The 19091-nt window shown below is 37.1% G+C and overlaps 1 protein-coding gene across 3 annotated transcripts in view; it reads right to left on the bottom strand.

The window, feature by feature from the left end:
- Window positions 1-19091, bottom strand: part of TBC1D4 (TBC1 domain family member 4) — a 197227-nt gene that overhangs the window by 13063 nt on the left and 165073 nt on the right. For all 3 annotated transcript variants that reach the window (XM_024230995.3, XM_054529113.2, XM_024230996.3), the window contains 5 exons: window positions 14367-14527; window positions 12248-12457; window positions 8627-8785; window positions 4578-4736; window positions 1675-1919 (listed from right to left, as the gene is read on the bottom strand). In XM_024230995.3, coding sequence (XP_024086763.1) covers window positions 1675-1919; window positions 4578-4736; window positions 8627-8785; window positions 12248-12457; window positions 14367-14527 — 934 coding nt within the window. The remainder of the gene's footprint in view (window positions 1-1674; window positions 1920-4577; window positions 4737-8626; window positions 8786-12247; window positions 12458-14366; window positions 14528-19091) is intronic.

Genomic DNA, 19091 nt, shown 5'->3' on the forward strand with positions numbered 1-19091 from the left:
GGAGAATCACTTGAACCCAGGAGGTAGAGGTTGCAGTGAGCCAAGATCGCCCCACTGCACTCCTGCCTGGGTGACAGAGCAAGACTCCATCTCAAAAAAAAAAAAAAAAAAAAAAGATAAAAAGATACAGGTAAACTCTTTAGAAATAAAAAATAAAACTTTCCACAGTTGTTATTTGACTTGTTAAACCTATGAATAGTCATCAATGAGGAATCAAATCATACGAACTCACACCAGAAAACCTAATGTTCATAGCAAAGCCCTATCTCCCCAGTCAAAATTTTACCTTCAGAAAGTAAAGAAAAATGGAATACTTCATCACCATTAATATTCTCAAAAAATATCATTTACTATAATGCTCAGAATAAAAACACAATACATTTGTTATACATTGGCAACTGAGATATTAAAGGCAAAAACTCATCTCTGGGAACCAGAAACAATAGTATATTTTAAAAGCATCTTTAAACTATTACTTCTTATCTAAAGCATAGTATTATGATGAACTGGGAGTCATGCATACCTCATTTCAAGGGAGGAAAAACCTGAGAATCCTCTTTAAAGTCTTCTTTTATATTTTTAACCACTGAAAGCTTTAAATTGCCAGGCAGTGGTTGTTTGAGGTAAGTATCTATAGACAAAATTTAAACTGCTTATTAGCAACCAACCCACTTAGAGAAGTGATAAACTAGGAGAGAAATGTGCAAACAGGGAGTCTGAGGTAGGCTAAAGACAGCAGTGGCAGTTAATACCCCACTCAAAATACCTGAAAAATCTTAATGGTGCGTCTTCAGAGCCTGCCAAGAAAAGCAGACTCAGTGGCTCAAGCCTGTAATCCCAGCATTCTGGGAGGCTGAGGTGGGCGGATCAGCTGAGGTCAGGAGTTCAACACCAGCCTGGACAACATGGTGAAACCCCATCTCTACTAGAAATACCAAAAAATTAGCCAGGCATGGTGGCACCTGCCTGTAATCCCAGCTACTGGGGAGGCTGAGGCAGGAGAATGGCTTGAACCTGGGAGGTGGAGATTGCAGTGAGCCGAGATCGTGCCACTGCACTCCAGCCTGGGCAACAAAGCAAGACTCCATCACACACATACACACACACACACACACACACACATACACACAAGCAGACTGAAAAGGCACCACTGGCTTTCACACTTTTTCCTCTGTAAAGGCCTATTTTACATGAAGATAAAGGAAGGGCGATATCAATGATAAGTTCAAAAAGAACCATAACATGGTATCTGCTATTTGTGTACTCAAAAGTAAAGGGATAAAGACACTTTCAGGTTGTAAACAAAAGATCTGTGAACCTTTTCAATGAGAAGTTGAGTAAAAGTGAATAAAGATGACTTGATACCTTCTCCATGTAACCCATAGACTTAGGGCATAAAGGATTGGGTCCTCATCACCTACCTTTCTTAAATTACTTATTTACTCACTTCAGGAATTTTATGGAAAAGGTATCCTGCCTATGGGTCTCATACACTTAGAAGTTTACCTAAATAGCAAATCCCACACTAAGTGAACTAAAACATGCCCCAATCTTTACCCAAGTTCTAAGACAATGGCTCTACATTTCTTTAAATCTGAACTGTAATAATTGAGAAGAGGGCCAGGATTTCTGGTAATAGTCTCACACCTTCCTCGGGAAGCACAAGTGCCTCACCTGCAGCGACATCATGTCAGGTCTGTACTGCTTGCGGAAGCCAAGGTCATACATGAGGAATTTCAGCATTTCAAAGGCTTGCTCTTCACTCATGTGCAGAAGCAGGACTCCAGCCACAAAGCTGATCCCCTGACAGTATCCCACTTCTTTGTCCAGCAAAGAATAGGCTTTCAGGAGGTTAAACAGTGACAGCTGCCCTGGCCCAAGCTGTACTGAAAAGTAAGGGTGAGTAGGAAACGTCCTTCCTGCAGAGGAAAAGAAGGAAAATATTTTTTGAAATGTCCTCATGCCTTGGAGACCACAGTGAAATTGCAATTCAGTGACCTCCAAGAATAAACACACACTCTTTCCCAAACCAGTGAGAGTTGCTTGGAGTCGCCATGTAACTAAGAGTCTCTCTCTCTCTCTCTCACCCCAAGTCCTGCCAGGCTACCATACCATCTTCACATATATGGTGTGGGAGGAAACATTTTATGCTAACCAGTACTTCTTTCCAAAAAAAAAAAATACAATAAAATAAAAATCCACAAACCAATGATGTACCCAGGAGATACCAGGAAAATGGAATATAAATTTTATTCTGACTATAAAGCGAGGCAAATTCTAATTCATATAAAGACTACCTTCTAAATGAAACCAGAAGTCTATAAGAAATATTATATTATTTAAAAGAAAATCTTCATAGTCTATAAACAGATTTATTTCTGCTTTTCTTATGACACTGGAGGGACTTTTTGGGTTTGTTTGACTTTACATTCAGACTGTCATTCAGAAGAAAACTGCTTTTTCAACTATCGTTTGCTCTCTGCTCTTAAAATACCTCCATGAGACACGTAAACCACTTTTCTTTTTCAATATCTAAAAATATCAAGGAAAATAAAGGGTCAAGTCAATTTCAAATAAATTCCCCTCTAAAATATACTTCTAGGTATAAAATTACCACAGAGACACTTGAGCTGGCAATGTGAGTCCTGCATCACTAAAAGGAGAGTTCTATACACAGAAACAAATCCGTCTTCACATCAAAGCTGTCTATATTGGTATGGGACTTTCCTAGTGCCACAAAAATGAAGGGGGATGTTAGCTTCCTTGTGAAATGATTACTCATGTCATTTAGAACTTGCAAGAGTGCCAGGTTTTAAAATGTTTTCTCCCACATATGCTTAAAAGTGATTTTTTTTCCAGGAACCAATAAGATTAATTCTGCAGAGCCAGTAAGAGGAAGATATGAGAAAATAACAATTGCATGCTGAAGAAACACAGATGGCTACAGGCAGAGCCAAATAAGCCATTTTTAAAATTATGGTTTTACTTTCTCACTTAAAATTTTTACTAAGGAAAACTATAAATACACTTTCTATCCATTAACTTGATTCTAGCTCCATTTTTGTCTGACTGTAATATGATCTCATTCTCTCTCTTTAATAGGACATCGTGACTAACCCTGATTGTATCATCAATTTATGGTCAGAGAACCACAGATTTGCTTGGGAACACAGGGATTGCCTTGTTCAATGTCCCCACTTAGTAGAGAGGATTGACACTCAGAAGGAAGGTAATAAGTGTCTAAGACCACAATTAATGGCACAATCAGCACAAAAACCCATTTTCAGTTTCTCTGTAAAATCCCCTTTTTAATTCTGCTGGGCTCAAAAAAATAATTAACTGAGCTGGGTCCTTTCCCAGCAAGAGCCATTTGTCATCCAAAAGGAACAGAGGTAAAAACTAGGGTTTGGCTAGTGATTTTTCATATGCCCTAATATAAGATGACCCCAAACATAAAGTAATCTTGTATTTTCCCAAATGGGCCCAAATAACATATCTAGCCACCTGACATATATCAACTTTTAGGAGTACAAATAAAGTGGTCAAATGCCAATATATAATATTTAATCTAATAATGTAGATATTTTAAAATAATAAAGTATGTTAGAGAAAAATTAGAGACAATATAATTTTTAAAAATCAAAGCATTTTTATTTCCATAAGTTATTTGAAAATCAGCATTTAAGAAGACTGCTGGCTGGGCACAGTAGCTCATGCCTGTAATCCCAGCACTTTGGGAGGTCGAGAACGGTGGATCACGAGGTCAGGAGATTGAGACCATCCTGGCTAACACGGTGAAACCCCGTCTCTACTAAAAATACAAAAAAAAATTAGCCGGGCGTGGTGGCGGGCGCCTGTAGTCCCAGCTACTCAGGAGGCTGAGGCAGGAAAATGGCATGAACCTGGGAGGCGGAGCTTGCAGTGAGCAGAGATCACGCCACTGCACTCCAGCCTGGGCAACAGAGGGAGACTCCATCTCAAAAAAAAAAAAAAAGACTGCTTTATGATTCTGTCACTGGAAATTCTCTGCCAGGTCATGAGTACCCATTTCTACACTATTAGCGCAACTAATGTTTCACTCACCCTATAGGTGTATAGTCGTAATTTCCACCAACATAACCATTTATCATGCTGCTTTTTAAAGTGACATATAAAGGATTGTTTTCAGCAGTGTGTCCAGGAATACCTAGTGCACCTTTGTTAAATTTTTAACCTATTCTAAGCTATTTCAAAACCGGCATTGATTAAGATACAACTATCTTCCCTAAAAAGTCAGTTGTTCAAAATGCAGTAACTGAGAGCACCCCATAATATGACCTTTACAATAATTTAAATATAAGATGGCTCCCTTTGCAGAAGCAAAGTTTTGGGGTGAAAACTTCATTTAATACGCAGGCATTTATGGGATCGTCAATCAGGTATAAGGCCAACTTGCCCTCAGTAAAGGACGAAGTCAATGGCTCTGCATATGCCAACAGGTGCTCTTTATCAGCACCAAGAACAAACAAAAACCAAAAAACTTAACAGAAGGATCAGCTGTTTACTTTTGTAAATTATAATCCACATGACAAACATACCTAAATCCACGAGAATCGCATGCTGCTGAGCAGTGAGCTGCTTCAAAAGTTCCTTATAGGATATGTCAGGAGGCTGTTGTTTATTAGGCAATCTGTGTCTGAGTCGGTACTGTAAAGCCAGGAACTGCCAAATTTCTCCTCGTCGACTTTTGGGAACTCCTACAATCAAGGAGATAAATAACCAAGGCCTTGAACTCTGGAATGAAGTTGCTAGATCCCAGCTGATTCACTATATAATTCTGGTAAACAGGCAGCTGTATGTACTGCATGCCTCCCTAAGACCACACAATATAATTGACAGAAGCATATTTTGACAAGCTGAATCCTACAGCTCTTGATGTCTTGCAAAAGAAAACCCTCACACAACACTTACAATAATGACAATATTAACAATAACATCACCCATCGCTGACTGAGCATTAATAAAACATTTATTGAGGGTGCCTAACTACTGAGCACATGCACTCAGAAAACAACTCAACTATAAGGTAGGCAATTACTATTAGGTCCACTTTATAGACAGAAAGCTGAGGCAGAAAGAGATTAAGTAATTGCCCCAAGTTCACCCGGCTAGGAAGTGGCAGTTTAGAATTAGAACTCCAAAAGTCTGGTTTCAGAGGCCAAATCCTGATATCCCAAAGTGTATTACTGCCTACTTTCACTCTTTCTTTGGCTTGAGGATAGCAACAAATGCTAACCCTAATTTACAACTCTAAATATTTGTCATCAGCAAGTAACTTTATAATAGAGAATCAAATAGCATTCTTATATGGGCGTTAAAAATGAAAGAATAGGCCAGGTACGGTGGCTCATGCCTGTAATCCCAACACTTTGGGAGGCCAAGGTGGGTGGGTCACTTGAGGTCAGGTGTTCGTTACCGGCCTGGCCAACATGGTGAAACCCTGCCTCTACTAAAAATACAAAAATTAGCGAGCGTGGTGGCATGCACCTGTAATCTCAGCTACTCGTGAGGCTGAGGTAGGAGAATCGCTTGAACCTGGGGGACAGAGGTTGCAGTGAGCCGAGATCGCACCACTACACTCCAGCCTGGGAGACAGAGCAAGACTCTGTCTAAAAAAAAAAGAAATAATAGAAGTAGTAAACAATAAGAAGGCGTAACTGACATGCTCCAGAACAACATTCGGGCTTTGAGAAGAAAATGCTTAGCACATATAATGAAACATTAACTCTATTATGCTTGAACACCAAAATGTATCACAAGCAGTTCAGGACACTATGACTATGTTTTTTATGCCAAGGGAAATGAAGTAAGCACAGGAGGGACAGAATTCAGTTCTGCACAGTGCAGGCAACTTTATTTCACTCACTAAGAGTTTTCGGTTTGGACAGATTGAATCTGCAATGGGTTCCTTTGCTCCAGCTGGTCAAGGAAAGGCTTAATGACAGTAATATCTTCTGACTGAATGCCAGAGTTTGTACAAGCTGAAAGTATTATTGTTCGACAGGTGAAACCGAGGCTTATTGGCATGACTTATGAGGCCTCTACAATATAGCTCCAAACTACCTTTTTAAGCACCATTACTTCCCAGTCCCTGATGTACACTAGACGCTTGTGGTCATTTTTGCTTCTCCAGTTTTTTGCACCTCCTGTTGCCTTTATGGAATTCCAAGCTCCCTCACTTGACTACCCATTGTACATCTATTCATCTTTCATGAATGAGCTTAAGTGTCACCTTTTCTGTTGAAGCTCTCCCTAACATCTCAAGATGTAATCAGTCCCTTTTCACATACCATTTGACTCATACTGTAACATTACCATATTAGATTACAGTTAGCTCTATATTGAAGTTTTGTGTCTTTTCCCTGCTTAAATGGTCCTTGAGAATAGCAAGCATATTTTCATCTCTGTATGATAAAATCCAAGAATATACCTTGCTGCTTATATATTTGTTGAATGAATGAATGACAGCATAAAAAATGTCATTTTCAGAAGGTAACTATCAGCCTACTAAATGAACCACTGATAACATGAGTGGGCAGTTTTATTATCCAACCAATAATAAATGTACAAAAGGCGACTTCATTCCAGTCAAACACACATTTATTGAGCATCCAGTATGTAGCAGAGAATAAAGCAAGGCAGTCAGGATGCCTCATCATTGAGTGATGAATAAATCCATTCTCAGGAAAATCATCTCATTCATTCATGCATCCATTCATTCATCCAGTAATGAGTGCAAGATACTGTCTTAGGTGCTAGGTGTGCAGCGGTGGGGTAAGAAAAACATTCAACAAATACATACATAATTATTAAACTGTAAATTATGATTAAGTATAATTAATCATGAAAAAGAATGGTAAAGTACAATGAATTGATTTTGGTGGGGGGGCAGGGGTGGTGCTCTGAGGAAATGGTATTTGAGGGACCTGAGGGATAATAGGATGCTCTGGGCTTAAAGCGCAGGCAGCAGTCACTCCAGGAGAGGACCGCATGAAGGCCCTGAGATGGGCAGAGGAAAGGGCAAAAGAAAGAGTGAGAAGAGGATGGGGTGGAAAGAAAGGGAGATGGGAAATGAGAATGTAGAGAAGGAAGGAAGGAGAGTAGGGAGGGCTGGAACATTCCATGCAAGAAACAGCAAAGGACATATCAGTGCTCAAAGTAAAACAGAGCACACAATACAAGGTAAGGAGAGATGAAAAATTAGATCAGAAAGGACAAAGGAGATATCATAGAAGAATGGTATGCTTTGGCTGTGTCCCCACCCAAATCTCATCTTGAATTGTAGCTCCCATAATTCCCACGTGTAGTGAGAAGGACCTGGTGAGACATAACTGAATCATGGGGGCAGTTTCCCCCATACTGTTCTTGTGGTAGTGAGTAAGTCTCATGAAATCCTATGGTTTGTTAAGGAGAAACCCCTTTTACTTGGTTCTCATTCTCTTTTGTCTGCCTCCATGTGAGACGTGCCTTTCACCTTCCGCCATGATTGTGAGGCCTCCCCAGCCACATGGAACTGTGAGTCTATTAAACCTCTTTTTCTGTAGAAATTACTCAGTCTTGGGTTTGTCTTTATCAGCAGCCTAAAAATGGACCAATACAAAGGCCTTGGGCACAGGGCCAAGAAGTTTAAACAGTATCCAATAAGAAATGGGAAGAGAAGCACTCCTAAAATATCTTTGAAAGTCATGCCAAAAAATGGTGTGATCTACATCTCACAGACATTCTGTTAACCATTATTGTGTCTCCCAAATAAAGCATTCAATAAAAATCTTCAGGATTTCCATATCTTCAAGGATAAAGAACACTATATTAAGTCAATGCAGCAGCTTTCAAAATAACACTTATCTTAATTTAAACTTAACGGTGGTTCAACAGTCTCACACATTAGCATAGGCTTTTAAAACAACATTCATTATAGAATTTCTTTGGGTATTTTGGAATTTTTATTTTACACCCACAGTTTATGCAGGCTATGGAGATTCTAATTTTAATATATTTAATCTGAGTCACAGAAACTGCAACAAAAAGTTGACTTATTAGTTTTATTTTTAAATTTAAAATTCTTAAATATCAGCATCTTACACGGCATAGCAGCAATAAAAGAATAAATGCAATATAATGGCTAAATAAAAGCAACTTCTCCAAAATTAGTGAAGAAATGAATGGATGAAAGAAAATTGATTGATTACTTAGCCAGAATATAAATCTATATATAAAAATACATACAAGTAAGTGTATATACACAGTCATGTAAATATACACATATATGTAAATGAATACTTCTGACCAAATGATGAAAATGAGTCAAGTTTGAAAGACTGAATTATTAATATTTTTATGGCAGTGATCAAAGATTTGTATCAATGCACACACTTCTTCCTTGGTAAACACCACCACCACGCTGAAAATAGGTTTGTGCCACCTCCTCAGAGACAGTCACTAAACTACAGGAAGAAACAAATTACTTCTCTTTTTTTACTAAACAAAACACAAGGACAAAATTACTTCTGAGCTCCACAAATTAAACAAAAAAAATTCCACAGGCTTTTCTTTAAAAAACAAAAATTATTGAGATTATCCCAAATACCTTCTTTAAGAAGAGTATGAATATCTTCCATATCACATCTGATTTTAGCTCTGCAGTTTAACAACTTCTTATCCCAAGTTATTAAGACCTCTTTCTGACATGCACCAACTTCTTCATAGTCTAATTTAACTTTTCTGGATTGGAGTTCATCTCTGCTTGCTAAGGAAAAAAGAATTTACGTAAGACCAATGTGTTTTTCAAATGTAAAATTTTAAACATTTGCTTGTATTTGTAAAACCATACCAAATGACTTTCAGGAATCAACTGGTAGTATATCTTAAAAAGAAAATTTAAAACAAATTGAGGATACATGAAAGGGTCTCAAGCTTTGAGTCATTTCATGTGAGAAAAAAAATGAGGAATAACTTCCTAAGGAGGTTTTACTTTGTATCTTACATATGGCAACTCTGCTAAGTATAAAAAGCAAACCGTGTTGATCATTCTATAATTTTCCATTTTTCGACACCACTGAAGTGTTATTTTATATGTGCCATACATGAGACGACAAAGACTCATGCTCATCTTGATTTGAAAAATATATGACCATAACATGATACATTTTTGTAACTGTTTCCAAAGTTCTCCATATTACCCTTAATAACTAATAAAATTAGCTTATGTGTTCCCGTGCATTATTTTCTCTTTCGTTTGTTTTTGCTTTTGTTTCTTAGAGACAGGGTCTCACTCTGTACCCCAAGCTGGAGTGCAGTGGTGCAATCATAGCTCACTGCAGCCTCAACCTCCTGAGCTCCCATCTCAGCCTCCTGGGTAGCTAGGAGGACTACAGGCATGCGCCACTACACTTGGCTAATTTGACAGACTTTTTTGTAAAGATGGGGTCTTGCTATGTTGCCCAGGATGGTCTTAAACTCCTGGCCTCAAGCAATCCTCCTACCTCAGCCTCCCAAAGAGCTGGGATAACGTGTGAGCCACTGCACCCAGCCCTCCTGTGTTCACTTGTAATAAACTTAAAAAGAAAAATTCCTTTCCCGGAAGTTAACACTAATTCTATTTTTTAAATAATATAGAATTCTCTCTGATTTGATGGTCTAACATACCCGCCCAGAGCTCATTAAAAGAAATGTCTATAAAAGCAACCAGTATCTTGATTTGTTCTTTATCATGAAAAATTGATTCAAAAGAGAAGGAAGAGCGGACACAAGAGTATACTTCTTCTCTTCATTAGGATCACGGTGGACAGGAACGTCTCAGAGCAATCTGTATTCATGCATGCTCACAGCGCTCGGCCACCTTACCTCCTGCAACACAAATCTTTGTCATGCATCCCAAGTCCTCGACAGCACAAAAACAACAGCATAATGAAAGTTACTCTTTACTTAGTGTGTTTGAAACCATTTCAAAAGACTTAAAATATCTTATAACGAACTGTTATTCAAGCAAGGCAGTAAAAATTCCTACTTAAAAGTCCAAACATAATCTAAAGATAAATCGCAGTACAAAACTGTTCCTTCCGGATACCACAGATGGCTTTCTAACACTGTTTAGCTTGGCTGTTCGGCTATTTGCTTTATATTTCTCTGATAACCAAGTAATTTTTTAAAAGGTGTGGGTTTATTAAGGCTAAAAACAAATATACTCCTATATATAACTTTACTAATTATTTTCTTCACGATGGACAAAACATAATTACTTCCTTAGAGTTTTTCTCTAATCTTCTCTAGATTATTGATCATTTAAAATAATCACAAGCATCTGCTTACGTGCCAGCCGCACACCCTGAGGATAAAATGGTGAAAAGGGACAGTTAATATCTGTCCTTAACTGTTTAACTAGAAAAGACTAAAGAACTATCAAGAAATAATTATCCATTGGTTAGAATTTTCATAGGTTAAACTATTTTTTATCTTTGTTATGTAGGCAGAGAAACAGAACCGATAAAGGTTTCTGAGAATGTATTCTAAATGTCACCTCCTTTCTTAACCTGTAAAATCATATAGTATAACTGACCCCAGAATACACAGCAGCCATTTATGTAAAACATTCCATTTCCTTATATTAACATACACAGCTGAGAAATACTGTGGGGTGCTGGGGAAAGCCCAAGAACCACGATGAATAAACCTGAGTTTTGGTACTTGCTCTGCCAGTATGTCACTATTTGACCTTAGGTTAATTCTCTACCTTCCCCAAGCCAGTCACTACTTCTGCTGTAGAATGAAGAATCTAGCTAAGTAATCTCTAAGGCTATTTCTACTTCAAATAGCCTATGATTCTGAAACTATCTTTTGATATTTAATATCAGATTTTATTTGTACATACTCCCAAGTGAAATATAGTTTCATGCATTAAATTTTTTGAGGGAATGATGACCATCTTCTTTTTTTCAACCTCTTTTTCTGAGTTAGTTCAAAATATAAACACTTGCTTACAAATATGAATTCAATTTCTTTTGAAGCCTGTGAAACCTCAAGTGGGCAGACCATTTATCAAACTGAACTTTTAAAATTATGCTAATGACAAGTAATAGCATTTTTAATTTTAAAGAAAAGAAGATGTATTTCCAAAGGATATTTAAAATCCTATGTACTTTTCACTCTGCTAACAGCAATTTTAAAAAATGTGCTCTTGCAAACTATATATTGTTAAAATAAAAAATTAAATTGAATCATAGGTGTAGTAACAGCAATCTTAAGGTAAATGATAAAGTCAGAAATGTGGAATACCTGTACTAAAAAAGCTGTATGATAAGACAACAAAATAAAAGCAAGTGAGAGAAATATCTAAATTATACTTGTGCCAATAATCTTAAAAGTCAAACGGACCACTTATGTTAAATGTTTCATTTTACAAGTGTAAAAATGAGACCCTTTCAGGTTAAGTGATTTTCCCAAAATAATGAAATTTATACATTTTTTGGATTTTTTAGCATCTCCTTGTATGTGGTTCTATCAGTACTGGAGTAAATTATATCATTCTTTCAAAGGCTGAAAAACACATTCCAAAGCATTTGGTAATCATAAACTTAGCAATAAAGCACGACAAACAGTACAAAACCTATTATAAATTATTTGATTATAAATGTAATGATTTGAATATAATTTTGTTAAATAGAAAATTTATAAAGCATTAATGAAAAATAGGAACAGATTTGGTTTGATAACAGATCATTATAATTAAATAGTTAAATTGATTACAATGTAAGTAGAATTTATTTGAAGTAGGCACATTTCTCCCATTATGAATGTAATTAACCTGAAACTTGAAAATCACATTCAAAGAAAAGAAAATTTGCTTTCTCATATTTAAGGATTTTTTAGAAGTGACACTAAGATAATAAACTTTCAGACACACCAAATACATTGATTCCATATTATCTACATTCTATTTTATCTAAATATACTCTGAGTTTCTTATGTCTTAAATCTATTTAAAATGCAAACCCATTTAAAACAAAACCACAAATATCTTAAGCTGACCTTTCCCACGTTATAACCACCTCACAAAATGGAAATCAACAATTATAATCAGTAGATATTCTTCTTAAAGTGTGCATACAGTCCAAAACTGAGTGAGGATAGTATGTATGGGGAGAGAAAGGTAGGTTTAACATACACCCTTCAATCATAGCATCATAGCATTTAGTCTGTTAAAATGGCTAACCTTCAAGTTTCTGGTTTTCTTTTTCCATTCGAAGCAACAAGATTTGTTGGTGTATAGCTTTTCTCCACAAGCTCCTCAGTTCTTTTGATTTCTTTCTTCCTTCAATCTTTTCTGGGTCATCCTCCCCAGACAGGAATATAATCAGCGGTTCCTCCTCCATGGTTGGAGAGAGGGGAGACAGTGGCAGCAGCTCGTTCCTGTCCAATCCATCTGCAGAGAAGAACACGATGAGAGGCATTCCTTAGCAGTAACCCAGACTACCCAAGTTTCTGTAGAATTCACATTCTCATCTGATCTTCTACACTTAAAAATGTCACAAAGCCGCTTTCCCTGTAACTTAGTTTCTGGAGCTCATATTTAAGTAAATTCACTAGACTGAATTCCCCTTCCAGATTTCCCTGTCATGATGAAACAGAAGCATAGGTCATTTCACCACTTCTTCTTTCCACCCAAAGAGCTCTGTAAGATAGGTGCCCCAAAACTAACTGGCCTCTCCTGAGTCCAACACTTCTGCAATTTACTTACGTATATTCTCTGGCTGTGAGGAACAAGAAGATTAAGCAGCTAGGTATCAGTGATCTCCGAAGGTCTACATCGATCATCAGAATCTGTCAGGAGCATCAGATTCTCTGATCTGCAAAGTTTACTCAAATGACTCCAGAGCTTCGTCATTCCTTCTTTCTAAAGCACGGTTCTTCCAGCAACGAGTTTAAATAAACTTTTTAAGTTTATTTAAATGAAGCTTTTTCTGACCACCTCAGGCAGAGTAACTTCATCTTTAGTAATACCAGTCGTTTTCTTCTATTTTCTTCTTCTTTTTTTATATTCATTGACCTCTGCCTTTACTCTTATTATTTACTTCCATACTTTTTATTGTTGTTGTTTTAAAATTTTAATACCTGGCTCTCTTACTAGCTTTTTGAGTTGAACACTCAGTATAACTAATTTTTGGCCTTCTTGATTTTACATAAATATATTCATGGCTTTTAACTGCTCCCTAGATCCATTTCAATAGGTAAGGCTCTAATCAACGAATTTTCTTCCTTCTAGCTTCTAAGAGTAGTTTTCTATTTCCAAACACATGTCATTCTACTTGTCTTCTAATCCTTCATTTCTTTCTTTTTTTGGCATTGTGGTCAGAGAACATTTGTATAAATGATTATGGTTATTTGGATTTCAAAAAGATTTACTTAAAAATCTTTGTGGACAGGTACACAATTACATTTTATGAATGTTCCAAGTGTGCTAAAAATGAATGCGTTTTCTCCATAGGAGGCGAAGTTCTCTATAAATATTAGGTCAAGCTTATTCACTTGTGTTACTCAAATATTATTTATATTTAATTTCTAAAGATGAGTATGTTAAAATCTCCCACAGGAGCTATTAATTTATTGATTGCACTCCAGAATTCTTTTAGGTGTTATTTTCTAGCTCTCAAAGCTACATCATTATGTATGTTCTCATGATTGTTCTATCTGTTTGTTTACTGTTACATGTGCTTGCTTCTTTGGATGCTTTTGCTTTAGTTTAATAGGTCAATTACTCAAAGAGAGCTGCCTGTGCTCTCTTTTGCTCAGTACTTGCCTAGTGTATTGTACACATTCCTTTATTGCTCAATATTTCTATGTCAGTTTGTTTTATGTGTGGCTCTTATAAAAGGCTATGTTGCTTTTCTAATAATAAAAAGATCTTTGGAAGCTGAGGTAAGATGATTGCTTGAGCCCAGGAGTTCAAGGCTACAGCGAGCTATGATTATACCACTGCAACCCCAGCCTGGGCAACAGAGCAAGGCCCAATCTCTGGGGAGAAAAAAAAAAAAAAGAAAGAAAGAAAAAGGACATACAGCTTCTTTCCTAGCACTATCACAGTTCCGTCTACCTTGTGGAGTAGGCCCAAGTACAAGTTTTTGGAAACTCTCTCACTCATTCATTCATTCAACAAGCAGGTATTGAATGCCTAATGTTTTCTAATGATACCTGAAAGAGAAACCACTGTATCACATACAGAAAGTTATTTCTACACTGTAATCACTTAAATCTCTTTATACACAGCATGTGCATTCCATTAGCTAATTTCTCACACTCAGAGGGATAAATTCCTTACGGAGTACCACACAGACCTTGCTGTTGCATTGCTGAGGGAGATTTGTTCATGGGAGAAGCAACCCTGAGGAAAATGCGCTGCCGCCAGGAGATCCGGCGAGGAGTGACAGAGGTTCCTCCCACACTTAGGGACTCATTGCTGCAGGTAGATGAGGTCCTTTTTCTCCCTTCTCCATCACTGTTGAAAGCAAATAAACATATCACTTATAAGGAGAGCTGCACATCATGGCACTTCACAACCAATTGGTAGCACAAGCCATTCACAAGTTCTGTCACAGGCAAGCACAAGCCACAGGCAACATGGAGCAATGCATCACCAGGCACACTAGTCAACCAGGCCATCACATCCTGGGAAAACAGCAATCTAGGCCACAGCCCAGTCAAGAGAAGCTCCTCTGTTTCTACTCATTCCTTAGCAGCCAACCAGTCCTAGTTCTAATCTGAGGAACAGAAGCACTTATAAGGAGGAGTACAGGTTGCTTAAGTCATGAATTTATGCTTTGCTAAAGAAATAACATGAATAGCTTATTCAAAACAAGGTAAATATTCCATAAAAGGCTCACAAAGAGCTTCTGTTACAGCTCTTATAGAACAGGTCAATAAAGACTGTTTCTAATTGCCTACGACTGTTAAGATCCGTCTCTGAATGGTCAGCTACCAATAGTTGAATCACGGCAGAAGATAACCTGAATATAAGCAGAACAGTCAACCTTGGGATTATTGGTAGGTGATATACTAAGAAAAAACTGGGGTCAAATAAGATTGGATGGCTAAGTTAAAAAATAGATCTTTTTATATTTTTATTGACTTATTTATTTTGTGAGATAAGGTCTCATTTTTTCACCCAGGCTGGAGTACAGTGGCATGATCACAGCTCATTGCAGCCTCGACCTCCCAGGCTCAAGAGATCCTCCTGCCTCAGCCTCCCAAGTAGCTGGGACTACAGGTGCACACCACCACACCTGCCTATTTTTAAAAAAAAATCTTCATAGAGACAGCGTCCCACTGTGTTGCCCAGTCTGGTCTCAAACTCCTGCGCTCAAGCAATTCTCCTGTCTTAGCTCCCAAAGTGCTGGGATTACAGGCATGAGGCACCACACCCAGCCTGTTAAAAAATGTTAATAGATTTCTTTATAGCAGTACTTGTTAGAGACTGTTAATACACTGGCATGCATTGTACCTCTCTAACAGGGAAACAGTGTATAGAAATTCCCCCAACTTATTGAAATTCATTGATTCTAGAATCACCTCCCTCAATTTTTGGGGGGCAGGGAGTAGTGTCACATCATTCTGTATTAGTGCATAAGAAAATGCTCCTCTATTGTAAAAATTTCAGACCACTTTGAGTTATGCTAGGCCTATCTGCAAAAAAAGGTCAGTATGACTCAAAATTATTTTTGAGACCAATTATATTTGCTGCTGGAAGACCTCACAATAATTGTTGCTGTTAGTGGCAGGAATATCTTACATTTTTAAGTTTCACAGTCTGGTTTGCCTGAGAGAACAATAAGGATACCAATATTTACAGGTGATGATACCAACAAATGAAGGTATAAGACTTTTGATGGAATTAAAAAGGTCAGTGCTGAGGTCAGAAATAAAGCTCAGACAGAACAGCCACTCTCAGATACTCAAAGGAACTCAATAGTGTTGAGGCAATTACTCAATAAAAGGAACACAATAGTGTTGATGCCTATCATATCTTTATTTACTCAGGCAATTCAGTTCGTTCTAGTCTGGATCTATTTTATGGAAACATTACTTCTGGATTGGCTAAATTAAAGTTTAAAAAAAGACTTCTGAGCTGCTATGCAGAGAGTATTATGATGTGATACTTTAGAAAGTACAGTACTTGATACATATATCTCAATATAGTCAAACTCTGGTTATCATGCATCCTGGATAACATTATAACCCTAATATGTGTCCATTGTTCAAAACTCCTGAGGCAGTGGCCAGGCACAGTGACCCACCACCTGTAAACCCAGCACTTTGGGAGGCCGAGGTGGGCAGATCACCTGAGGCCAGGAGTTCAAGAGCAGCATGGCCAACATGGTGAAACCCTGTCTCAACTAAAAATACGAAAAAAAAAAAAAAAAAAAAAAATTAGCTGGACATAGTGACAGGCGCCTGTAATACCAGTTGCTTGGGAGGCTGAGGCACAAGGTTCTCTTGAACCCAGGAGGCAGAGGTTGCAGTGAGCCGAGAATGCCCCACTGCATTTCAGCCTGGGCAACAGAGCGAGACTCCATCTCAAAATAAAATTATAATTAAATTTTTTTTTAAGAAAAACTCCCTGAGCCTGGGCACAATGGCTCACACCTGTAATTCCAGCAATTTGGGAGGCCGAGGCAGGCAGATCACTTGAGGTCAGGAGTTTGAGACCAGCCTGGCCAACATGGCAAAATCCTGCCTCTACTGAAAATACAAAAATTAGCCAGGTGTGGTGGTGCATGCCTGTAATCCCAGCTACTCAGGAAGCTGAGGTGGGAGAATCGCTTGAACCCAGGAGGCAAAGGCTGCAGTGAGCCGAGATCACACCCCTGCACTACTGCCTGAGCAACAGGGCAAGACTCTGTCTCAAAAAACAAAACAAAACAAAACAAAACAAAAAAACCTTCCTGAATATTGAATATATATATATATATATATATTTGCTTTTACTTGCACTTTGGAAAACATTAATGCAAGTATTTCCCTTTTAAAAATATGATTCGAATGTTCTATATATAATAGTTACAACCCAATAAATACAGTTGAAGTACTCATTATCTTCATTTTTGTAACACGATCTTGCTGGCAGTTATTTGCTAAATGCCCAGTTCATAGGTATATTTCTAGCTTGTAGTGTAGTAATGGGTAAATAATAAGCACTCAATAATATCTACTGAATAAATTAATATTTTATAAAACTAAATGAAATATTAACTCAGAAGGTTAAGTGAAACAGACAAAAATATTGGCTAGGTTAACATGGCAGGAATAAATAAAAGATCTACCTTCTTAAAACCCTTTATTGGGAGTCAAGTCCTAATAGCTTTGTTTTTCTAAAGTATGTTCTGTACTGTTGATGGCACTGGTAGGTACTGACCATGACAATGCTGTTAATAAACAACAAAAAGCATATTTTTTCTAGTAAGTGTTATTCCTTTCCTACATAAAGCCATCTAATTTATACTTTAAGCTTTGAAAGCTAAATGAAATACTTATTTAAAAGCACTATTTCAATGCTCCACAGGGCAAAAGATCAACAAATATTAATTTAGCTTGACTTTTTTAGTGTTCTAACAAACCAGAGTTGACCAAATCAAAGGACTGAAATGTTTGTATTTTAATTCTGGAATTAATATAGCTTTTAAGAATCACCTTCCAATTCAATGCTAATGACGTATCAAGTGTTTAGAAGGTACTAAAAATAAAACTGAGTTGTACCCATATCAGTTTCATGATTGCCTATAAAATACAAAGTTTTGGGGGCAACATGTTATAAAAGAGGTGCATACAGTATTTACATTAGCCCACTGATACATATTCAGAAATTTGATAAACCTAAAATTTTAAATCCTGTAATATAAACTGCCCAATGACAAATTTTTCTGCCATGTCTGGAATTTAATGACTAGTAATAAGCCAAAAAATTAGCAGTCAAAATAGAAGATAATAATATACTGAAAAGAAGAACTTACATAACAAACCATTGACCCTTTATCTTGTACTAAAAATCGACATCTTGAAAAAGTAGTTGGTTGCTGAGATATGGCAAAAGCAGCTCTGCTTTTAATAAGAGAAGATCTGTATTCAGAAGTCAAGTTCCCAATAAACATTTAAGCAGTCAGTGCAATTATGCAACTTATAGCAGTTTCCTGTTTGATTTACTTTTAGTCAGCAGTCTGACATTCTTAAGGTGGCAACTGCAAGAATCAAAACCAAATGAAACACTGCATCAAAATTCCTATAACCCAACTTGGAAACTACACTGGGATGGGGGTGGAGGGAGTTTATTTCTTTTGGGTTTTTTTTTTTATTACAACATTAGTTATCACGTTAACTTTTCCTTTAATTAAACTTAGGTAAGAAAGCATAATGTCTACTTTTTGAGTAAAAACAAAAAGAAAACAACATGTGGTGTTTACTGTAATAATAATAAAGCTAAGACTCTCAGCACATACTTCATGCCAGGTATCGATTGTTCTAAACATTTTACGAATATGAATTAATTTCATCCTCACAGCAACCTTGCAAGGTAGGTGTCATTACTACTTCCATTTTTGGTGACAATACTAAAGTAGAAAGAGGCTAAGTAACTTGCCCACAGTCACACGGATAATAAAGTGAAGGAACCAGGGTGCAAACCTAGATGGTCCAGGATCCAGACATTAGGCACTGCAGCTGATCCTGCCAGTGTAAATACTCTTTGCATTAGTTCTGAACAAAGCTCTATAGGACCACAAAAACAAAGCTGTTGGGACCCCCAGGATCCTCTGCATTTCTGGTGAAAAATTAAGTCTCCAATTAGCACTAAGCCTTTTGGTTGGGTACTTCTCTTTCCATTTTTTAATGGATTAATTTTATATCAACAGAGAAATAACTTCAGAGTACTATCAGGTGCTCGTTTATGTAAATGTCTCACTTCCTTTTCTTTGCTTTAAAATAATTACATTCCAAAATGTATATACTTTTAACTGTAAATAGAACGACCAAATAAAAAAACACCTAAATATAGTTGAATATACATACACTGG

This window comes from Pongo abelii, chromosome 14, assembly GCF_028885655.2.
Source record: "Pongo abelii isolate AG06213 chromosome 14, NHGRI_mPonAbe1-v2.0_pri, whole genome shotgun sequence".
In the NCBI taxonomy this organism is placed as follows: Eukaryota; Metazoa; Chordata; class Mammalia; order Primates; family Hominidae; genus Pongo; species Pongo abelii.